The sequence below is a fragment of the Sander lucioperca genome, chromosome 20 (assembly GCF_008315115.2).
Source record: "Sander lucioperca isolate FBNREF2018 chromosome 20, SLUC_FBN_1.2, whole genome shotgun sequence".
In the NCBI taxonomy this organism is placed as follows: Eukaryota; Metazoa; Chordata; class Actinopteri; order Perciformes; family Percidae; genus Sander; species Sander lucioperca.
The window spans coordinates 18,838,576-18,860,597 of NC_050192.1; the positions used below are offsets into that span (position 1 = coordinate 18,838,576).

Here is a 22,022-nt window from a genome sequence, read left to right on the forward strand (position 1 = left end):
CACCTTCCATTAGCATTCCATTGACTCCCATTCATTTTGGCGTCACTTTGACAGCGAATAACTTTACATCTGAAGCATTTAAAGACTTTATTTGTCCATTGTTTATTTCTAAAGAAACATGACAATGTATAAAAGGCTCCATTACCTTGTACCTCACGTTATGGCTCTGTAGCAGACGTTTTTGTAAAAATAGGCTAACGATTGGGTCATAACCACGCGACTTACTGTCTCATAGTAGAGGAATTACCGTATAGTACAGGAGAAGCTCTCAGGCAGTTTCGACTTACATTAGCTGTTTACATTTAATTAATAATGTTAATTAGCATTTTGCTTAGCAATAATTAGCCTGTGCCTATGTTATCTCCTTACATATACCTACGCTCTCCGTCTTTTTTTGGGAATTGGGAATGATTGAGATTTCTTTTGGCACAGCTACCAGAAGATTTCCAACTTTCAGACAGGTTGGTCACGTCACATCTACATCGTCGAGCTCAGTTTGCGGCTGCGCGGTAACGCTCAGCCATCACCGGAAAAGTGACTTCACTGGTCTCCGTCGAAGTCTATGGCGTCGCTGTGTTCATTCTTTTACTGTCTATGGGATTTACTCCCTTTTGGAGCCGCCCTCAATTGGCCATTCGAAGAACTGCAGTTTTTGGCACTTCACATTGGCATTTCCTTTTTATAAGTTAAGTATAAGTATGTAAAAAATGTACTTAGTTTCATTCCACTACTGTATCAGATCTAACAGTCAGTGTGATCGCTTGATCAACGATGCCAAAGGTGTTTGTGTCGGCCGAAGCTTCTTCATTACTCGTGTGAACAGGTGTAAACAAACCTCAAAAATGTATCGTAGGAAGAAGAAGCAATGTTTGGGTTTAGAGATGGGCCAACAGAAGGAAAAGGAGTCGGGGTGATGACTAGAAAGATAGAGGCCACTTAAATCCGTGGCACAGGATGGGGCTCCACCCGAGGTCATTTAATGATAAAAGCTGCTCCATTTTACAGCCACATTCATCTACGCTTCCTGTCTTTAACAATGCACTTCCTTTTCACAATTTCCTGCATTCAGCTCTTTGATAAAAATGTATCCTTGTGGACAATGTGATCTATTCTGAAGCAGACAGGAGGTTGGAGTTTGTTAAAGCCTAAACAGTCACACTCTGTGGTTAAAAAGGGAAACTATAGTAACCATGTGGATAAACCTTATACTTACTCACAGTAGTTTGGATTTAAAGAACTTTTAGATTGATTTCTTACCTCTGTAGCCGTCGGTTTCTATGACCGCGTACTTTGTAGATAATTTATTTTTTACAGAGCCGGGGAAGGGGGGGTAATATTCCGAGAAAAATGTTGTACATTTACGAGAGAAAACCTTGTACATCCTCTGAGATTAAAGTAGTAAATTTACAAGAAGAAAATTGATTCTGGGCTACAGCCTCACAGTGTGTCTGTAGAATATTATTTTTTTTATTAAGTTCAGCATTGCCATTTCTTTAATGAACTTTGGTAACTCTGGATGGCTTCATCCTCCAGTCCAGTTAGCCACTGACAGCAGCAGGTCTTTGAGTTGAATTATAGTAAAGATTTTCAGTGTTTCCTCTAGAAGTTTTTTCTACCGACCGTTACCTTGAAACCATCCAGCAAATAGACGGTACCATAGGGTGATTTAACGTCACGCTCATTTTACACACAGTTTAACAACAAAACAAAACGCTGAGTGAACATTACTAGCTACGTTTTTCATGTTGGTTTTGAGCGGTATGCACCCCCACTAACCTGGAAAACGGTTTTAAAACAGTAACGTTAATACAGCGTGTCGGAGGAATACAGCGTCTCCTGCAGCGGGGAGTCAGGCAGAGGGACCGTCACCGCAGCGTTCGCTAAAGTTAGCTAACGTTAGCTTCTTGTCTCATCTGGGGTGTGATAAACCGTAAATTCATAAAATTCAATGTCCACAATGCTATTTTCCAATAAACTGTAGCTGTTATATTTCACAGCTTTTGTCGCTGTTTGTCACTTTGCCTAAGATTGAGTGACGAGTAGTACTCGCCCTGTTGTTTATTTGGTTGCCATGACTTTGCGAGTGATGACGTCCTGTCACTGTTCCAGTGGCTCACCCTAAAGGGGAGAGAGAGCAGATGACATTTCGATTAAGTTCAGTAGAGCACACGGCTCTGAATGCAGAGTTGTGTAATTACGACTTTACGACTTTTCATAAACAGCTGAAGGAGCGGCGGTGTGCGGTGTACATTGCGGAAACCCTGTTGTGCGTCTGCTCTATTTCTGATACCGTGGTGGCAGAAATTGTACCGTGGCGGGCCGTAATATCAACATAGAGGAAACGTTGACTTATATTTCTGTTAAATTATATTAAAGATTTTTATGTTTCTGTGCCCCTCCCTCAGCTGTTTAACATCAACTCCTGAGTTACCTGAGTCGGCCTGGGTTACTCCCTAAGTCCACTTTCCTGCCCGATCTGCTGTGTGTCAACATGAGTCTTGTGTTTTTCCGGTTACATTTTACACCAAAGAAATCACACAAAATTGAAAAAAAAACACATGTCCGTCTTGTGATGAGTCCTGGAGTAAGAGGGTTAAACAAGGACGGGGGGGGGCTGCAGATCCCCCAAAGCTTTCATGTATCAGGGTTTTACTCTGTTTTTTTGTCTGTTTATTATCAGCGTATTGGTGCATTATTCTGTTCCTTGCAATCCGCCTTGCTGCAGGTTGGAGTTTTTCTATCAAACACATCAAGGTGTTTTTAAAGTAACTAAAGGCAAAGTCAATGTATTGATATAGCTGTAGGGAGAGTACATGGTTTAAGTGTAATTGCTGCCCCCATGCAGTGATTCTTAGATTTCATTTGTACTGTCGGTAGTACAAACTAATCAAGGTAGCTCAAAAAGGAAAATGTTATTCTTTTCATCAGCGCCTCTCAGGTTCAGCGGGAGGTTAAATTAAGCCCTCAGACTCTCGGTTTTCCCGGCTCAACTCAATCAAGATGCAATGTGCGATTACAGCACTGACAGCTTTTTATTTCCCCTTTTTCATTTCTGTCAAATCAAGGCCAGACAGTCGAAGCCGTCAGCTCATCAGTCAAAGAGAGAGAGAGAGAGACAGAGGAATCGTAGATCTACAGTATAGAGAAGATCTGTATCTCGCTGTCATTCTGCATCCACATGGAAGGCGTCTTTGTTCTCAACCGTTCCTGTTTTCCACTGTGGGTAAAAAGGGAAAAATCCAGTGAAAGTTTTTTTTTTTTCCTAATAAAAGGATATGACATTAGCCTGGATGCCAGCCGAACTTAGCCCCGCCACAACATGTGAGGTCGGGAAGTTCGGTCTGGACTGGATCAGTTGTCGGTTCGGACCAAGGTTATTTTAGTTTTGCATTTTTCATTAGTTTTTACTTCGTTTTGACTTTTTGTTTTCAAATTCAGTTTAGTTTGAATTAGTTTTTAAAACGGGTTTACTAGTTTAGTTTTTATTTTTTGAAAATGCTTAGTTTTAGTTTAGTTTTAGTTTAGTTTTAGTCTTTTTTTTTGTAATATGGGTTATTTGTCAGGGGCAAGATTCAAAAAGGTCAGAAAACGTATTGTGTAATAATAACTCAACAAATCATACATCATATAATTTTAGAAATATGTATTCAGTGTATTCAACAATAACCAATAACCAGTGCATACAATGTAGCCTACATATGGTCATAAATATGTAAACGGTCCACACAAGACGCCACAGTAAGTGTAAAATGTGTAAGTGACGTGTTCCAGGAAAAAAACCTAAATAGCCAATAGACTAAAGAAGACAACAGGTGTTTTGAACTTTGGTTGAGTAAAGTGGCGAACTTTTTGAAGTCAATTGTCTCACACAGTTGTGTAGACATCCCAGTATTAATCCACATATTAACCCACGCTTCCTCCAGCTTTTGGTGTTCCTGCGTATTTACTAACCAGCAGCTATCGGGTCGCCGGTGAAAGCTCGCCTGTAGTGTTCTCTGTCCTGCTGTTGTCTCCGTCATGCTGCCTGGCCCTGTACCCATACATCCACGCCCTGTACTGTGTACCCATACATCCACGCCCTTTACTGTGTACCCATACATCCACGCCCTGTACTGTGTACCCATACATCCACGCCCTTTACTGTGTACCCATACATCCACGCCCTGTACTGTGTACCCATACATCCACGCCCTTTACTGTGTACCCATACATCCACGCCCTGTACTGTGTACCCATACATCCATGCCCTGTACTGTGTACCCATACATCCACGCCCTGTACGGTGTACCCATACATCCACGCTATGTACTCTGTACCCATACATCCACGCCCTGTACTGTGTACCCATACATCCACGCCCTGTACTGTGTACCCATACATCCACGCCCTGTACGGTGTACCCATACATCCACGCCCTGTACTGTGTACCCATACATCCACGCCCTGTACTGTGTACCCATACATCCACGCCCTGTACGGTGTACCCATACATCCACGCCCTGTACCTTGTTAAGGTAAGCTAGATTAGCCTCCTTGTGCGCACTTCTCAAATGTACTTTCAAATTCGTGTGATTTTTCCCTGTAATAAATTGTCCACATATTTTACCACCTTCCACTGCAAGGCACTTGCTTTTATCTGACACAGTCATAATCGCTTTCTTCCGACTTTCGGTACCGCCATGATGCCAGGCGAGGGGCACGGACTACTTCAATTTGACATGGAATGTCGGAATTTCTGGGTTTCCAGTCGAAACTATATGTCTACGGCATAGACTGTATAAAACAGGTCTATGGTCGGAAATGCCCACTCTGAAAGATATAACTTTATTTGCTCTGTGAAAGACGTTGACAAAGACGAAAACTAAGGACATTTACTCTATAATTTTATTTTATTTTAGTTAGTTTTTCAAACAGACATTACAGTTTTAGTTAGTTATCGTTTTTTTGTAATGCCTTGTTTTTATTTTTATTTCAGTTCATGACAATGTTTTTTCCCACCTAGTTGTCGTTATTTTGTTCGTTTTCGTTAACGATTGTAACCTTGGTTTGGACCAATCAAATTGCCAGGGCGGGCTTTATACAATGATGGACAGATGATCAACAGTAACGTAATCAACCACATCATGAAAGAGCGCTTGGGTTGAGTTTGTTTACAACAAAGATGGCTGCCGCTGGAGAATTAAGATGTGTAGATTCCGCCATCGTGTCTGTTACAGAAGATATCGACAGTGCATTCATTTTAAAAGAGGAACAGAGAACCGAGATCAAGGCATTTGTCAATTTGAAAGATGTTTTTGCCGTCTTTCCTACGGGATTCGGCAAAAGTTTAATTTATCAGCTGGCCCCGATGGTTGCTAAGAAGATGGGGCGCTCTGATTGGTTGGAGGTCTATCCAATTGAGTGCAGAGGCGTTTTATTTCCTGGTTGTGTTGAAACACGCCCCGTAATCACAGCCCAGTGGAGCAGCATCAGACTCCTATTCTGACTAGAATCTGAGTATGACGACGTCAGGCTAATATGACATGGTTAATAGGGGTGGAACAATTGTGTAACATTGATCTGGATCGATTAAATTATCAACGATTCCAATATCAACGATGCAAAGGGAAAATATTGATACATAACATGCGCTTTCATTTTGAAATTCCCACTTTATATTCTTTTCATCAAAAAGAATAGTTTGTTTTTCATTTAAATGTCTGGAGGAGCTCCGTAATAAAATTGTCATATCATATTTTAGTTGATTGATAATATCAGATTAGGATGAAACTTGTGATTTACACCCCTAATGGTTCAAGGGCTGTCAGGTAGTGATGAACCTCCATAAAATAATCCACTGAATCTGCAGCTCCTCTCAGCTTTACAGAGCTTTATAGTTTCAGCTTATTGTTTATCTGTCCGGCTGACAACTTTACTGTTCCGGTTCACTCTCAGCGCTCTCATAGCGTTGTTTTCAGAGGGAAAAAAGCTGTACAAAAGCCACTGTACCCTCCCTGCTTAGCAGCAAACAGCAGCCAGACCCAGTTAGAGACGAGCTGTGAACATTGTGAAGCATTTAGCAGCTAAAGAGACAGATATTTCCCTCAAGAGTTGGTAGAGAGAAAGAATATTGGACGGACATTCATCAGGTGGACACAAAAAAACAAAGATAAGATAAGCAACTGTTTGCTAACAAGTACATCAACTGCATAGGTGGTGATATGTCTTGTTTTGATAAATGAGATTTTCATTTAAAAGGAAAAGTCAGGAGGATTACCAAGTCAGTGGTATTCATCCTCTGGAAAACATGAATGTCTGTACAACATGTAATGAAAATCCAATTAATAACTGTTGAGATATTTTAGACCAACTGACAGACTGACATTGCTATGAAGTCACGCCACTAGCATGGCTAAAAAAAAAAAAAAAAAAAGTATTTTAAAATGTTTTACTTGAACTGTTTACCGCTCTGTGCTAAGAGCTGTCGTGGTTTTCTTCTCCCCTTACCAAGAAAGGCTGAAAGCAGCTGTGTCCCGCCAGCAGAAAGGCCCCCGTTACATAAGGCGTGTCTTTGTATGCAGACAGAAAACAGCCACACATCATATGACGATGTAAGGAATAACATTTATCTTTCTTTGCATGTGCAGACAGAAAACGGCCACACATATGACGATACAAGGAATAACATTTATCTTTCTTTGCATGTGCAATATACAGTATCACAATATATATATATATATATATAGATGACAGGAAACATTACACTGATGAAACAATCTTTACAACAACAACACACCTGGGAAAATCTATAAAGAAAGTTAACGAGCCAGCGCAGTTACAGACCCTATTAATGTGTGTGTGTGTGTGTGTGTGTGTGTGTGTGTGTGTGTGTGACTAGTCATCATAAGTCACACCAACCATGTTTCAAAAGAAGTGTATTCACAGGGTTAATGTTATTTGTGCTGAACAAAGTGCAATTTGATTATCTTTATCACTCTTCCATTTAATAGCCAAAGTGATAATAATTATGCTAATGTTCACAACGGAAATAAGCTCAAAACTAATTACATTTCAGGACATTCAAATTGCAAACTAAAATATAGCAATACTGTGGATACAGAGGACATTGTGCGAAATTAGGGAGTGCACCTTTTAGAGCTGATAGACAGGAAATTAATCAGCAACAAATTTGAGATAAATTGCTAAAGTTGGGTTTTTTTGTAGTTTTTTTTTTTAAAAGAAAATTACCCCAAATTCCAGCTCCTCAAACATAAATATTTGCTGGTTTTCTGATGGTAAACTTTGACGTTTGAATACAAAACAAAGGATTTGAATATGTAAACTTGTTTTTTGGAAAATACTGAAGTGCATTTTTTTTAACTATTTGCTGACATTTTCTAGACCAAATGATTAACCAACAATCAAGAAAATAACTGTCAGATTTATTGATAATGAAAATAGTCATTAGTTGCTGCAGCCCTAGTACCTTTTTTTTTTTTTTAAAGTGTTGAGACTGTGCTGTGATACATTTGTGTGTAACACTGCAAATATCAAGAAATATATTTTGATAGTCTGACACGATGTTAATATCGAAATATCAGACATGTTTTGTCAACAAAATATGAGTATGACTTGCAGCGACTGGACCTGAAGACTTTACATTAGACTCTTTACATTTCACACATTTAATCTGGCAGACTGTCAACACCAACTGACCCAGTCTGGAACAGACCCGGACCGGTCCAACTTGGTCCCAGCAGTCGTCACGGCCAAATAATTTTCACAAATAGCTCGTTATGTGAAAAAACAGTCGTTATGTGCGAGTAGTTAGCTTTGTTATAGAGCCCGACCGATAAAGGATTTTTAAGGCCGATATCGATACAAATATTTGGTGATTTAAAAATATAGAGTAGACTCTATATATGTCTATGTCGACAGCAGCTAACGTTAGCCTACCGCTAGCTATTAGCTGGATTAAAAACGGTTACAATGCTGAAAGCTAACACCAAACGGTGTAAAGTTTGACTGTGTTTTAGCCGTCGGAAAAACAACACAGACACAGGTGCGTTCAATGAAACTGGTAAACTACAGCCTCGTGGTGCATTTGAAGTTATTGTAAATGTCCTTTTCCCACCTGGTGGTTGTTTTTGTCGTTCAACAGCAATTTACTAGTGAAATAAGTTATTGTTATTGTTATACATTATTATTAAATCATTTAATGTTGACCATATGGCCTTAGCAATAAACAAGCCGTTCTTTAATGTCACCGACTGTTGTTTAGTACCCTTCTTTTTCTTTTCTTTTTTTACTTTCTTAAAAGATATCGGTTCACGTTAATTATGTATGCGATTAATTTTGATTAATTAATTACAGAGTATGTAATTAATTAGATTAATTTTTTTAATCGATTGACAGCCGTAATATATATATTTTTTTTAAATCCACAAACGCGTAACAAAACATAAACAGATTTCCCTAACAGTTATTTGTAGTTATTTATGAGTCCTCACTAAAATAATATGATAATGCAGTTTAAAAAAAACTTTTGTTTTATTATCATAACAGAGGAACAAGTTCTGATAAATCAAATGTATAAAAATACAAACTTAACCCTTGTGTTGTCTTCCCTTCAACCTTGAAAAAAACACTTTTTTTTCTGACATTTGTGATGCCTTTTTTTTCACAATTTGTTTTTGCTTTTTGCAACGTTTTTAAATTTTTCTTCTACACATTTTCAGCGCTTATTTCTACGTCCAATATTTTCTGATATAAAACAAAAATTTAAAACGGGCCAATGTGACCCGAAGTCAACACAAGGGTTAAGATATGAAACTTAAAGGGTTAAACACGAGTGTTGCCAACAGAGACGTTGTAGAGCGCCCTCTGGTGGACAAACTATACAACGTATATTTTATTATATATTTATTATAATATAATATATTTTATATATGAATTATTTTTTAAATATTCATTTATCGGCCATTATAAATGCCGATACTGATAGTTTGGAAAATGCCTAATATCGGCCTGCTGATATATCGGTCGGGCTCTACTTTGCTATACCAAGTTCCCTCACTGACTATAATCTCAAAGATCTACAGAAAACAACCCCACATACAGCACCCGGGCTCATGGGTACAGAGACATGCATGTTGACATATGAAAGCTATAGTTTCCTCATGCATCACAAAATTAATCTCAGTGTGAACAGATGATTCTAAAGAAGTTACATTACAGCAAAGAGTGCAGACAAGACCATCATGCTAATGACTGAAGTTAAAGTGACTGGATTTGTTTTGGCTCCGTTTAAACCCACAAAATCTCCAACCTGGCAGACTGAGAAGCGTAATTAAAACTCTTTTTCCAGCAGCCGTGTGAAGCTAAAAGAAACAAGCAGCCAACATTTGCCACGGAGTAAACATTTCCACTCTGGATCGGACCAAAGTAAGCGAGCTGTAGATTTGACCGCGCCCTTCAAATGAGATCATACCTTCCTTCGCCGCTACAAGCCAGCAGATTGAGACCAGTTCATGTTTTACGGACACAACAGGTAGTGTTTCCAGTGTTCAGGATGCAGATGGGAGCTGCAGGCAGGTTCCAGTGGGTGGGTTGAGGTCTCTGAACGGCTCTGAGAGGCGCGGACCCTGCAGGCGGGACAGCAGCGTGGTCCGGCGGCTGCTGCTGACCGAATCCTGTTGGCTTAACTTGGCCTTCAGCGGGCGGCAGCACGGCATGCTGCTCGCAAAGTCCGAGAGGAGGTGGCCGCTGAAGATCATGTAGATCCAGGGGTTGCAGCAGCTGTTGAGGCTGGCCAGCAGGGCGGTGAGCGTCACCGTGGTGTTCTCAGAATCTGCAGGGAAACAAAGGATTTATGAGGCACACACTGAGATGTTAACAACTAATCAGAGGTGTTTACTCTTTCTCTGGAGTCACTGGCATGCCTGCCAAATGTTTATTCTCCCCTCTAGCCCCAGTTTGAGCCTGTAATCATTTACAGTTTGGGACTTTTGCATTTAGGATTTAATCCAGTACAACGGAACTGTGTCCATGCGCTGACTCTTTTTGGCGTTCTATCAGAATATTTTTTGTATATTGTATACAAATATATATGATCTTGTAATGTTTTCAGTTAATTTAATGGTGAAATGGTAAAAATAAAGTGTAACTTCTTACCTTTCTAACAGAATATCATTTTAACCATTTACATTAGCTTTGCCTTTACAAGAGTCGGCAAAAGGAAGCTAATACCGGTGAATTAGCCGTGGCATGCTACCCTGGGCTATACTGGGACAGCCCTATCTCCCCGCTGTAAAAACTCACCGGGCACTGGTGGTTTTTCGGGGGGGCCATACTTGTTCTTCACAATAAAATGGCATGCATCAACAACTCCAAATTAGGCAGTAAAAGCACCTTAATTTCCACTAAAGTTATACCAACCACCTGAGCATCGCGTTCCTACTGCTTTCTCTTATCAAAGTCACTCTCTTTACTAATTAGACATGTAAATGTCCATGTACATACACGGAAATTCACACTTAGATTCTTAGATGTGTATAAATTACTTCTATTTGCACTGCGGGGACGATTGCCCAGGAAAAGCACGTGTCTGGATATGGCCAATCACAGCGAACGGTGTCCAAACATGGACACAGTTGCATTACCTTCTTATACACTGTGTAGGTCTGCAATTGCCAATTATTTCCATTACAGAATGATTTTACAATTATGTTCCCAATGACTTTGTAGTATTTCTCCACTTTGTGGAAGCTGGTACTGGATACTGTTAGTGGCTCTGTGCTGCTTCTTTATTGGATTTGGGGAAGTTTACACTCCAGTTACCCCAAAGTCATGATCAAAGGTAGCTTTAAGTTGACCAAACACATCAGTTAGTCCTCATCCCAAAAGACTTCTCTGTTGTAATGATTAAATTAAAAACATACTGTTTATAGATACCAACAAGTATGTAAGCTGAGGAGCATTTTTTTCTTATGCTCATAACTCGCTCTGCACTGCAACACAAGCACAAAGCATGTCTTTTACATGGATCATATGGTGAGGATGCTGACTTTTTGCCCGGGACGTGTTAGCGTTAGCCTCAGTATCAATATCATGTATGTAGACGTGAAATGTCAAAGACTCCTTTTACAAGGTTCTCGTTTTAAAACAAGTCAGCTGGAAACATTCTAAGTTAGCCAGAAACAGTTTTCAACCAACTTCTGGAGATCATTTTTTTTTTTATTTGAAAAACAGCTGATCAAATCTGCCTGTGCCACTTATGATTTCAGGTTAGAAAAGAGAAGCTGCTTTTGTCTATAGCTGTCTGAAATAAAGATCCATTGTTACAAGAACTACCAAAAATGATCTAAATCTAAATTTAAAAAAACCATTTTTATGAACGCTGTTTATCGATTGTTGTGGAACTGGAGTGTTATGAGTAGGGATGATCGAGACACTGGGATAAACTCACTCTTTTGTGTATTTAGAGAGAAAATAAAACGTATATGGTTAAGTTAAAGAACATGGACTAACAGTGGGGATCAGTGATTGGTCGTTAGGTACGCAGCTCATTCATGTTTCTGTCTGGCTGCTGATTGGTCGACTCCCCCTCTCACTGAACACAGTCAGTCCAGAGAGCCAGAACATGTTGTTGCTGTGGCTTGATTGCATTTTGATCAATACCTTTTTGGATTCAAGTTGCTTTTCGACATGTTCGGTTTCAATTGTTTTTATGCCGTGTTCCTCTGAAAATGAATTCCTGTCAGAGTCAAAAAGCTTCTGAAAGCAGCACCTGTGGACTCATGAGTCAGTAAAACTCTCTTTGGATGCCATAATGAAATTCTTTAGCTCGTTGAGCAGCAGCTCATGCAGGCAGGTTTTTACAGACTTTGAGGCAACAAAGTAAAATGAATATCCTTACCTCCATCATATGAAGATCACACCACACTGACTGCACAAATATTTCATTTATTCTTTGGAACAGTTTGGCCTCATGCAAAGTTTCCAGTTGAAATATTTCCATTTTTTCAGTGTGACATACTACACTTATATATTTTTTTATACACTTTCAACTGATGTGAAGAGAATATTTTACACGTTACGAAACTGTTTCAAAGGTAAATTAAGAATGCAGATATTTGGCCTATAATTAAAACTCAAACATGATCAGTCAGTGTGGTGACCGGTTATATATTTTCCAACTTAAAGCTACATTGTGTAAGAATTTCTTCCATCTAGCGGTGAAATTGTATACAACAACCAACTGAATATTACTTTCTAGCCCTTCCTCCACAAAATGATCTCTTAGTATCTCCATCGTTTACAAGCAGCTGTTCTAGCCACTCCAATATTAACTTTGGTCTTGTTGCTTTGCCTGTCGCGTTGTCGTTTTAATTCTCTTTTTCGCTTCCCTGGCGAGTAATCTCCCCCTGGCATTGGTCACGGTGCCACTGAGTGTAAGAGGGCGAAATGCGGAGGTATGTCCCTCTTTGGCTAATGTATTTTAAAGATGGAGGCGCTACATGGCGGCCGTCATTCCAGCGACTCGCCCGTATGTATTCTGAATGATTCTAAATGGCAGATTCTACGCTTACGAGAATACTTTAATTAGTTGGTGGAAGTAATTACACATGAATGAGCACATATTTGTGAAAGAACAAAGGGGTTTTTGGTAAGAATCAACTCAAAAAATTACACAATGTAGGTTTAAATATTTCCACTTTTGCATTGTGATCTTCCACACCTGCACACCTGCTTTTTGTTTGAAAAAGTGGAAATACTTCAGTGGTCGACATTTTTGGGTTTTAGTGAAATATCTCCACAACTATTGGATGGATTGCCATGAAATTTTGGTTTCACGCATTCATGTTATTGCTGATCGTCTGACTTTTCATCTAGCGCCATCATCAAGTCAAAATTATAATGTGTCCAGCGCTATGGTTTATGACCAAATATCTACAGAACTGACATTCATATCAGCCTCAACTCGGTACTTTGTGTTCAGTGCCAATTAGCCAACGGTAGAATACTAAGTCGCGTTCCACTTCCGGGATTGCTGCAGGAAATTTGGAGGAGGGTCTGGCAAAGCGAGACTATTAAGACGCTAACCTAAGACAGTGAACATGGTAAACCCTCGAGGAAAAGTGAGGGAATCACTAAAGTAAACACAATTCATCATCTATAGATGTCCGTTTGTGACTCAATATTCCAGGTGTTCTGTTTGACATACAACACGCACACACCTGCCTTTATTTTGAAAATCTCTATGCACGGCCTACAGTAAAATGTGCAGATTTCACAGATTGTTTTAATTAACTGTGGTGAGGAAGCATTTATTCACAGGTGGAAACGTTTTGTGGATCACTGCTGGTTTTTCATTAAAGCTCAAAAACATCTGCAGTTTATACAGTTAACATTTCCCCTAAATAATCAGGTCCATAATACCAGATAATAGATGGCATTCTAAGCATTGTATATGCTGCCCTGTTGATTGCGAGTTCATTTATAGACCAATCACCAAAGTGGCGTCAATCGTTTCTAGAAACAAAACTGTTTAATGTATAACAAACGTTGGTCTGCGAAAGCAAATAAAAGCAATCCTAATATCGTTCATTTTTTTTATTTTTTTTAAAGATTAATTTTTTGGGCTTTTCCGCCTTTAATTTTGACAGGACAGCTAGGTGAGAAAGGGGAGAGAGAGGGGGAAGACATGCAGGAAATCGTCACAGGTCAGATTCTAACCCTGGACCTCTGCGTCGAGGCATAAACCTCTCAGTATATGTGCGCCTGCTCTACCCACTGAGCCAACCCGGCCACAATCCTAATGTCTTTCCGCTCAGATATGGATAAACTACAATCCCAAATACATTCCCCTTCGATTCAAACTGATTGACTGGATAGAAAAAGAGAGGCTGATGATTTTCAGTCTGTAATCTTTGCTCTTTTTCTGTGAAATACTGGATAGGCTAAGTATTCCTCTTCAGGCCTCTAGAAATGTGTCAAATTAAACGAGGTGAGAAGCAAAAAAAAAAACAGTTTGATTGAACTGCTGTCAGCTCAGACACTCAAAAAGACATTATATGTATTTCATTCTGTTTTATTAAATTATGTGTGTGTGTGTTTTACTTGGCTGTAACACAAATTTCCCCTTGGGTACTGTAGGGCTGGGATGATAGCTTTTGTCCTGATTGCAGTTTTCATTTATTGCAATTCTAGAAGTATTGCGATTCGATAGTATTGAGTATTGCGATTTTCTTTTCCTTCTTTAACAAAAACAAAAGTTGAATAATACACTTCTAGAGACAATATATCATGAGACATTTCTAAAAAAACTAATTGTTAAGAAGAATGCGCAATTTTTCCACCCCTTTTGGGTACAATAAAGTGCTGCATTTTAGGAGGCCGTAAAAATAGGAATGATGTGAATAATAAGAGGTTTAGTATATCACTTCGTCTAACGTTAGTGGAGAGATGGCGTCCTCACAGCAGGACACTCACCGTCCCAGGAGAAGGTCTTGTCCCACACGGACCACATCTGCACGGTGAAGAAAGGCGTCCAGCACACCACGTACGCCAGCACGATCACGAAAGTCATCTTCACCGTGCGTAATTTGGCGCGGGAGATGGTGCTGACGCTGCTGACCGAGCTCCGGCTCAGGACCCCGTTTTTGGACTCCGCCGCCGAGCCCGCGCTCTTGTTCCTCCGGGTCTTATACTTGAGGTTCATCCAGATGGTGCGGCAGATGAGTCCGTAGCAGCACACGAGCACGGCCACCGGCACGAGGAAGATCCCGGCCGTCATCCAGGTGACGTACGCGCGCAGCCCCCACGGCTCCACGAAGTGTCCCCAGCAGTCGTAGACGGCCGAGCCGGGGTGCACCTCGCTCAGGGAGAAGATGAAGTACTGCGGGCTGCTGAGCACCAGGCTGCACGCCCACGTCGAGCCGATCATGATGTGCGCGCGCTGCGTCGGCTGCTGGAGCGTCTGCAGCGGGTGGCAGATGGCGATGTAGCGGTCCAGGGTCATCATCACCATCATGTAGGTGGAGGCGAACATGCCCAGCACCTGCAGGTGCTTGACGATGCGGCACAGAAAGTCCGGGCCGTGGAAGCGGTAGGTGATCTCCCAGCAGAGCTGCGGCAGCACCTGGAAGAAGGCCACCACCAGGTCCGCCAGGCTCAGGTGCTTCATGAACAGGTGCATGCGCGACGGTTTCCTCCGGGTTTTGTACATGGCCAGCAGCACGCTCACGTTCCCCACCACTGCCGCGAGGAACGCGAGGCTCAGGACGGTGATCTCGAGCTTGGCCACGTCCTCGTTCCGTCCGAACGGGTCGGTGTCATTTCTCTTCCCGCCGATGTCCCCGGCAGCTGCACCGGACTCCAGCGGCTGCGTTGAGTTGAACCCATCGGTGCAGTTTCTGCCCGTGGTGTTGCAGGAGCTCTCCCAGGGGAAGAGCATGGTGGCCGCTTGTCCTCCGTGCGCGCGGAGGTGGCTGCCCGCCCGTGCGCTACCGTCACCACCGGGTGACTGTGACTGAAACTCGCGGATTACTCCAACATGTATGGGATTATCAGCGGGTTACGCGGAAAGGGAACTGCTCAAAAGTCATGAACCAAAATCCACAATTATGTTTCCACCCGTGGCGCACAGCAACTCCTGCTTGGAATTGGAGCAACACTGCTGCTGATCCAGCCTCTTTTAAAGGCTCCGGCTCCGAGACAAGAGACCAGCCCCCCTGTACCCACACACTCAAAACCCGTATCCACACACTCCAAGCACACACAACCCTACACACACACACACACACACTTTCTCTTCCCTCCCACTTAACAACACGCAAGGGAGGAATCTCTGCTGTAACTCAAGAGTCTGTGTAATGAAAAATCCTAATAGACCCGGCTTTTTGGGGGGGATCATCACAAATATCAGATATCATCAGAATTAAAATTAAAAGGGAAAGACATAAAATGTCAATTGGAAAAGAAAAAGAAATGCAAAAGGGAGATAGGAAAATGAAAAACAAAACCATAGGCAATGTTTTCGTTTTAAAGCTTTTGCTTTTAAGGATTTTCAGGATTTTAAATTTCACTTCTCCTTTTCAAATAGCCATTTAATAAATATTTATATTATTTTATTATAACTTTTAATGTGTTAACGTCCAGTTTGCCCATCTGTGCTGCATCGTTCCTCTTCACTCCCTTTCACAACTAACAACCATTTTCAATGCCAGAAAACCCCAAGGTGACTTTAAAAAAAAAAAAATGTCTAAGCGATTTATTAAATTCCGCACAAGCTGTAACCACTCGGTAACAGAGGAACATCCATGGAACAGATCTAATTAGCATCTTATTAATGCTGACCCTCTCCCCCCCCACACACACACACACCTAAATATTGATTTAACCTTTTCTTTATTCTAACCATGACATTTTGTGTGTGTGTGTGTGTGTGTGTGTGTGTGTTATGGGGGGGGTCTGAGTGAGTCTGTGCGACATTGATTTGTGTATGTGGCGATTACCTCAGACAGCGCTTGTTTCCTCAGCACTGAGCGAGAAACCAAACGGAGAGAGAAGTGGAAAACGTGAAATATCACAGCTACAGCTTTCCTTCAAAAGTCCACACACAGTTTTCCTAAAGAAGCCTACAAATTTACCTCAATGAATTCCTTAAAATCCAAACTTCACAACAAACCAATAATTTCACCAACATGTATAACAGGGAATAACACACTGAAGAGATTATATATCTCCTACACACCATAAACTGTAATTTCCCGATAGTTCAAATGTCCTCCGGAACGATGAATTAAATTACAGAGGAGCACAGAGAATATTTTGTTCCCTACCTTCCTCTGTAATGTTAATCCTGTCCGAATGGGGCTTAAGTACTTAGCTGCTAGGAAAACAGTTTTAGTTGCGGAGTTGGGGAACTTTTAACCATGAGTGAAAACATTTTCCCACATTTTGGGAACCAAGATTATTCCCTTTCTGGTGGAAAGTTGGATCACAGGCTCAGAAGATTGATACCACTCTAATGTCTGTGTTAAATATGGACCTCCAGCCAGCAGCTGGTTAGCTTAGCTTAGCATAAAGACTGGAAATGGGTAGAATTGGCCTGGCTCTGTCCAAAAGTAAGAAAATCCAACTAGCAGCACCTCTAAAATTAGCTAAACTAACAAGTGTTATCTCGGTTGTTTAATCTGTTAAAAACTCACGAGTAAAGTTGACATTTTGCCGTTTTACTGGAGGTCATGTAAAATCCCTTCAGTCCGACTTCAATAAGTTAGTCCCAGCCCAGAAACAGTCCGCCGCAACAAATTGCCTTTTTTTTTTTATTTTACAGCGCGTTTCTGACATTTTGTAGACCGAACAACTAATTGATTAATTGAGAAAATAATCAACAGATTAATCAACTGTGGAAATAATAGTTTGTTGCAGCCATAAGGCCGGCTGCACACTGGCTGCGTGGCGTGAGCGTGTCAGCTGCGTGGCGTGTCCGTTTTTATTTCGGCCCCCATGTTAACAGGTTAGAGCTTGCACGCTGCCTGCGTGACACGCACGTCTCAGGCACGAAAACGCGTGTTGGGAGCATTTCCAGGCAAAATAGAACACAAAAAGATGTTTATATGTCATTTTGACACAAATACATATTAATAAATGACATTTTGATGTTTGAAAGTCTCTAGGTTTTGACATAAATGCAGATATAAATGTCATTTAAAAAAATAATATATATTGCACCTGTCAATACAGAACGAAATATTCTGTAGCCTATTTTGCCGTTAATACTGCTGACATTGTCTTTGCTGTAATCAGATCAGTATATATTTATGTTTAACATGAAGTATACTACTGCTTGAGTGCAGTTTATCAATGGGAAACCTACATGTGTACAGACAAGGCTAGCAGCAGCGCCGCGTCAGACACGTTTCTGGTGTGTAAAGACATAGAAAAATCCACGCAGCCGCCACGCAACAGAAACGGCACGCTCACACCACGCAGCCAGTGTGTAGCCGGTCTAATTCTTTTATTCTTTATTTTATCCCACTATTACGATTATTAAAACTTTTTCTTTGTTTATAAATGCTTCTTGCACGTTGTTGCTAAGTGGGAACGATAACAACGCTAACCTGCTTCAGGAGACTTTGAATCGTCTTCCTCTGTGACAGAATGTGGTTTTCCCACCGTCCTCTGATACTGGAGATAAAGCACGCCAGGAGTTCTTGCAACCGCTGCCCTACAAGGCCACAACTTAGTTTCTTAATGTTCAATCTATATGCAAGACATGAGCAGAGGGATTTAAAAGTCACAGAGGCCGACTGTGTTTTTCATGTCAAGTAGTTGTGTGGAGGGAGCGCAAGCTGCTGATGCAGACTATTACATAATGTGTTGTGGTTAAACAATGGTGGGTAATGGTCGGGGCTGTCAGGAATTTTAGATTTATTACAATGTGATTATGAAACCTGTCGGACTCGCATAATAATGACACATAACCCAGGCTGGTGTGCACACTGATAAGAGCTCAGATACTGGCACACATGTTAGATACCGGTATTTAATCACAAAACACACTGTTTTAGATAGTTATGTCACCAATGTTTACAAAAGTACATATTTTCCCATTTGGTTTTGTTTAATTCCATATACAACAACACATAATAATAAATAGAAGCATGAAACAGGATAAAAATTCGTAAAAGTGAAATAACTTTAGTGGTCCTGGTGCACCCCAAATTACGAATAAATAAAAAGTTTTTATTACTGTTTTGAAAACTGTAATAGATTACGAGTATCTGGCATCATCTGGCAAACTGTTCCAAATTTTAGTCACCGCACAACAAAAGTATTTCGATGTAAAATAGCCAAATATGATGAATTTGACCAGAAAAAAGAATGGCATTACAAGCCATTATTATAACTAATACACATTTTCTTTGAAAGACAAACACAATCCAAATTTGGTGGCAAAAGTAAGTGTTGTCAGTGAAATACCCAACGTTTTAGGGGTTTTCTCAACTTTTATGTTGTAGGGATAATCTTGACTTTTCATCTTGTCCTGTGCTATTCCCAATTTTTCAGTGTTATCTTCGACTTGTGTTATCCCAGTCGTAACTCAGGAGTTTGTCCTCCGAAATGTCTCTACAATATGGCAACAAATCAACCTTTTCCTGAAGCTGAAACATGTTTGCATGTTTATCAATCTGTACGGGTGATGAAAACATCTTTAGGTGATTCATAGGTTATCATTTTATCATACATTATGTGGGTATCTGCAGTATGTGTTCTAGGCATGGTCTGAAATTAGTACCCACCGAATGCGGGTAAATTGTTGGCTGTGGCGGGTAAAATCATCCGGCCATCTGCCACTTTGGCGGACAGAAAAAAAAAATGCATGAAAGCAACCAAGTTCACCAAATGTTCTCCCATTACCATCAATACAAAGACGCACACATATTGTACACGCCCACTTCAACTTGGGCAGTGGTGGCATAAAGGTTAAAGAAGCGAGCTTGTGACCGGGAGGTCATACTATAACTATACTACATTTGCATGTAGGCTTGTGCATTCATGTATACGCGTGCATGTGTACAGTACCCTCCCACCCCTAAAAATTAAGGTTCCCCCGAAAGCCACGGTTTAATTTGAACAATGGAATTTACCATGCATGTGATGTTTTGTTGTGTAAATATATAGAACATTGAATGACATCATTCTTTACATAAAATTTCGAAATGATCTAAATGTTATTTATTCCTTTATTTAGTGCACAGGTTTCAAAAGTGGCGGATCAAATTTCTGAGTGGCAGACAGCAACAAAACTAATAAATAACTAACTAAATAATTAACTTCTTTTTTTTTCACTGCCTGCCACTGTGGCAAAGTTAATTTCAGACCCTGGTTACAGGTCAATCATGGGTATTGATCTACAACACTACCCAGACTCACAGATGTGGCTGTTTTCTGCAGTGAGACCATAAATAAATCCCACTTATGGCCCCTTTGGGTTTACTTCTCACTGTACTTTAATTAACTATACATTTCCTAGTCAGTCTGCTGGGCTACTCTCTCTCTGTTATCTCCCTGGGTCCTGTTTGGACACTTCAATACTCTACAGTAATTCAATACTAGCAGTCCTTGGGGCAAAATGTGAGGAGCCAGAGAGGGTAAATAAAGAGGCAATACAGCAGTGAGAGGGAGAACGGATATGAACTGAGCTGCCAGAGATAGACCTCTGAAGCTAAAGTAACAAACCACAGTAAGGAAATGGGCCTTAACAGGTTAAAGGTCTGTATTTATAATAAAAGGAGTATTAGCAGTAAAAGTCGATGTCAGTGAGGAAAAGATCAGATAATAAAAATGGCCAAAATTGGAGATGTTAGGATTTTAGGAATATCATGAATGTCATTACTTTGCAGATCAGGATTTTACATTTCACATGAGACCATATAAAGTAGCTCATGAATCAAGTCAATTTTTTTTTTGGGCAGGGGTTTCACAAAATATTCCTAAAACTTTTGCGTAGAAATTACATTGATGTATAACTTGCTCGTTTTTCCAGTTACGTCTTCAAGGACATGTTCAAGTTTACTAGTAATATTTTTTTTCTAGCAAATAAAAAAGCTAAATTTTTGCACCACATGAAATTCATAGGGTGGTGTATCTATGAAGATATTGTGTGGAAACAAATGAAATACGTCCTCAATGAACATTGTGTGGTTTTCCAGATGTGTTAATTAACAACATCTGCTCATTATGTTGATAAACAGCAAAATCTAGGTAGCATTAGGTTTTTCTTTTTCAAACCCATTTGCTGCTGCAAAATAGTTGTAAATACATGTAATTTCTAGTGAGTCGTAGGGAGAAGGTTGGGTGGATGATGGGTGTACAAAGGACTGAGTTGAAGGGTTAGTTAAAGATTTTGGTTAAATGTTAAAACGAAAGTTTAACATTTTTGGAAATACAGGCCCGGGTATCGATCGTGTACACGTGATTGGTCCATGCATGTCTCTTCAACATGAGTCTCTATGATCACCTATCTGACCATCTTGAAAGACAAAAATATTGTGCAGTCTGATCCCAGGGGCATTTAAATAAAAGAAAAATGCTGACGTTTTCTGGCGAGAACAGTCCAACAATCCAAGAGTTTGTTTCTTCTTTTCTATTGCTTTTTATTTGTAAAACTCTTCACATAACATACATTTTTAAAGAGTTTACAGTTTTCGGAAAGGGATACACCATTTTTACCTGACAACAGTGATACTTTTAAGCTTTTATTATATTCAGTTGAACTCCAACTGTCAACTTAATTTCCCTCTGTAATTATTAAAAAAGTACAGATGAAGTATATGGTGTCCAAAAGGACCTCCAAAATGTGCAACCCACTTCTGCATAATGCAGTGTGAAAATGGCTTCATGATAGGGCTGCAGCTATCGATTATTTTAGTAATCGAGTATTCTACCGATTATTCCATCGATTAATCGAGTAATCGGATAAGAAATACTTTTGTTTTATTGAAGAGCAATAATATACAATAGTTTAGTTTCATTTTTGGAAAAAGCAACATTTGTATTGCCTACATTGCTTACAATATCATCTCTCAAAAAATGTATTAAGTGCATTTAAGTGCCATATTACATAGTTTTTTAAAGAAAACATTTTCTGAAATGCAATAACAACCTCAAACTAAGGCACACATTAAACATACATAAACATTACCTTAAGTTGTGCAACTTAACTTAAGAACTAAAAGTTTCAACCTGAGACTGATCTGTATATAGGCCTATATGTAAATATTAGTTATACTCATTTCTATATTTGATTATAATGTCACACAGCTCTGTTACACTTATGCTAGTAGATCGTTGATCAGCTGTTTCTCCATGAAGAGAGAGTGAGAGAAAATGGTGCGCAACAATCAGCTGTTTTTCCGAAGGGATAGTCAACAAGTCGGCACTTTAGATCAAATTGTGGTCACCACTACGTATTTTCTTGTCTTTGTTTTTGGTAGTTGTTGTGTTTGGTGTAGTTTCATCGTCCATACGAC

At 40.1% G+C, this 22,022-nt stretch overlaps 1 protein-coding gene across 1 annotated transcript; it reads right to left on the reverse strand.

The window, feature by feature from the left end:
* Nucleotides 1-9,344: 9,344 nt before the first annotated feature.
* Nucleotides 9,345-15,683, reverse strand: LOC116047909 (arg8-vasotocin receptor-like). Its single transcript, XM_031296940.2, has 2 exons — nt 14,473-15,683; nt 9,345-9,829 (listed from the first exon to the last, which is right to left on the reverse strand). The coding sequence occupies exons 1-2, from the start codon at nt 15,434-15,436 to the stop codon at nt 9,546-9,548; spliced, it is 1,248 nt and encodes a 415-aa protein (XP_031152800.1). The 5' UTR covers nt 15,437-15,683; the 3' UTR covers nt 9,345-9,545.
* Nucleotides 15,684-22,022: the final 6,339 nt, after the last annotated feature.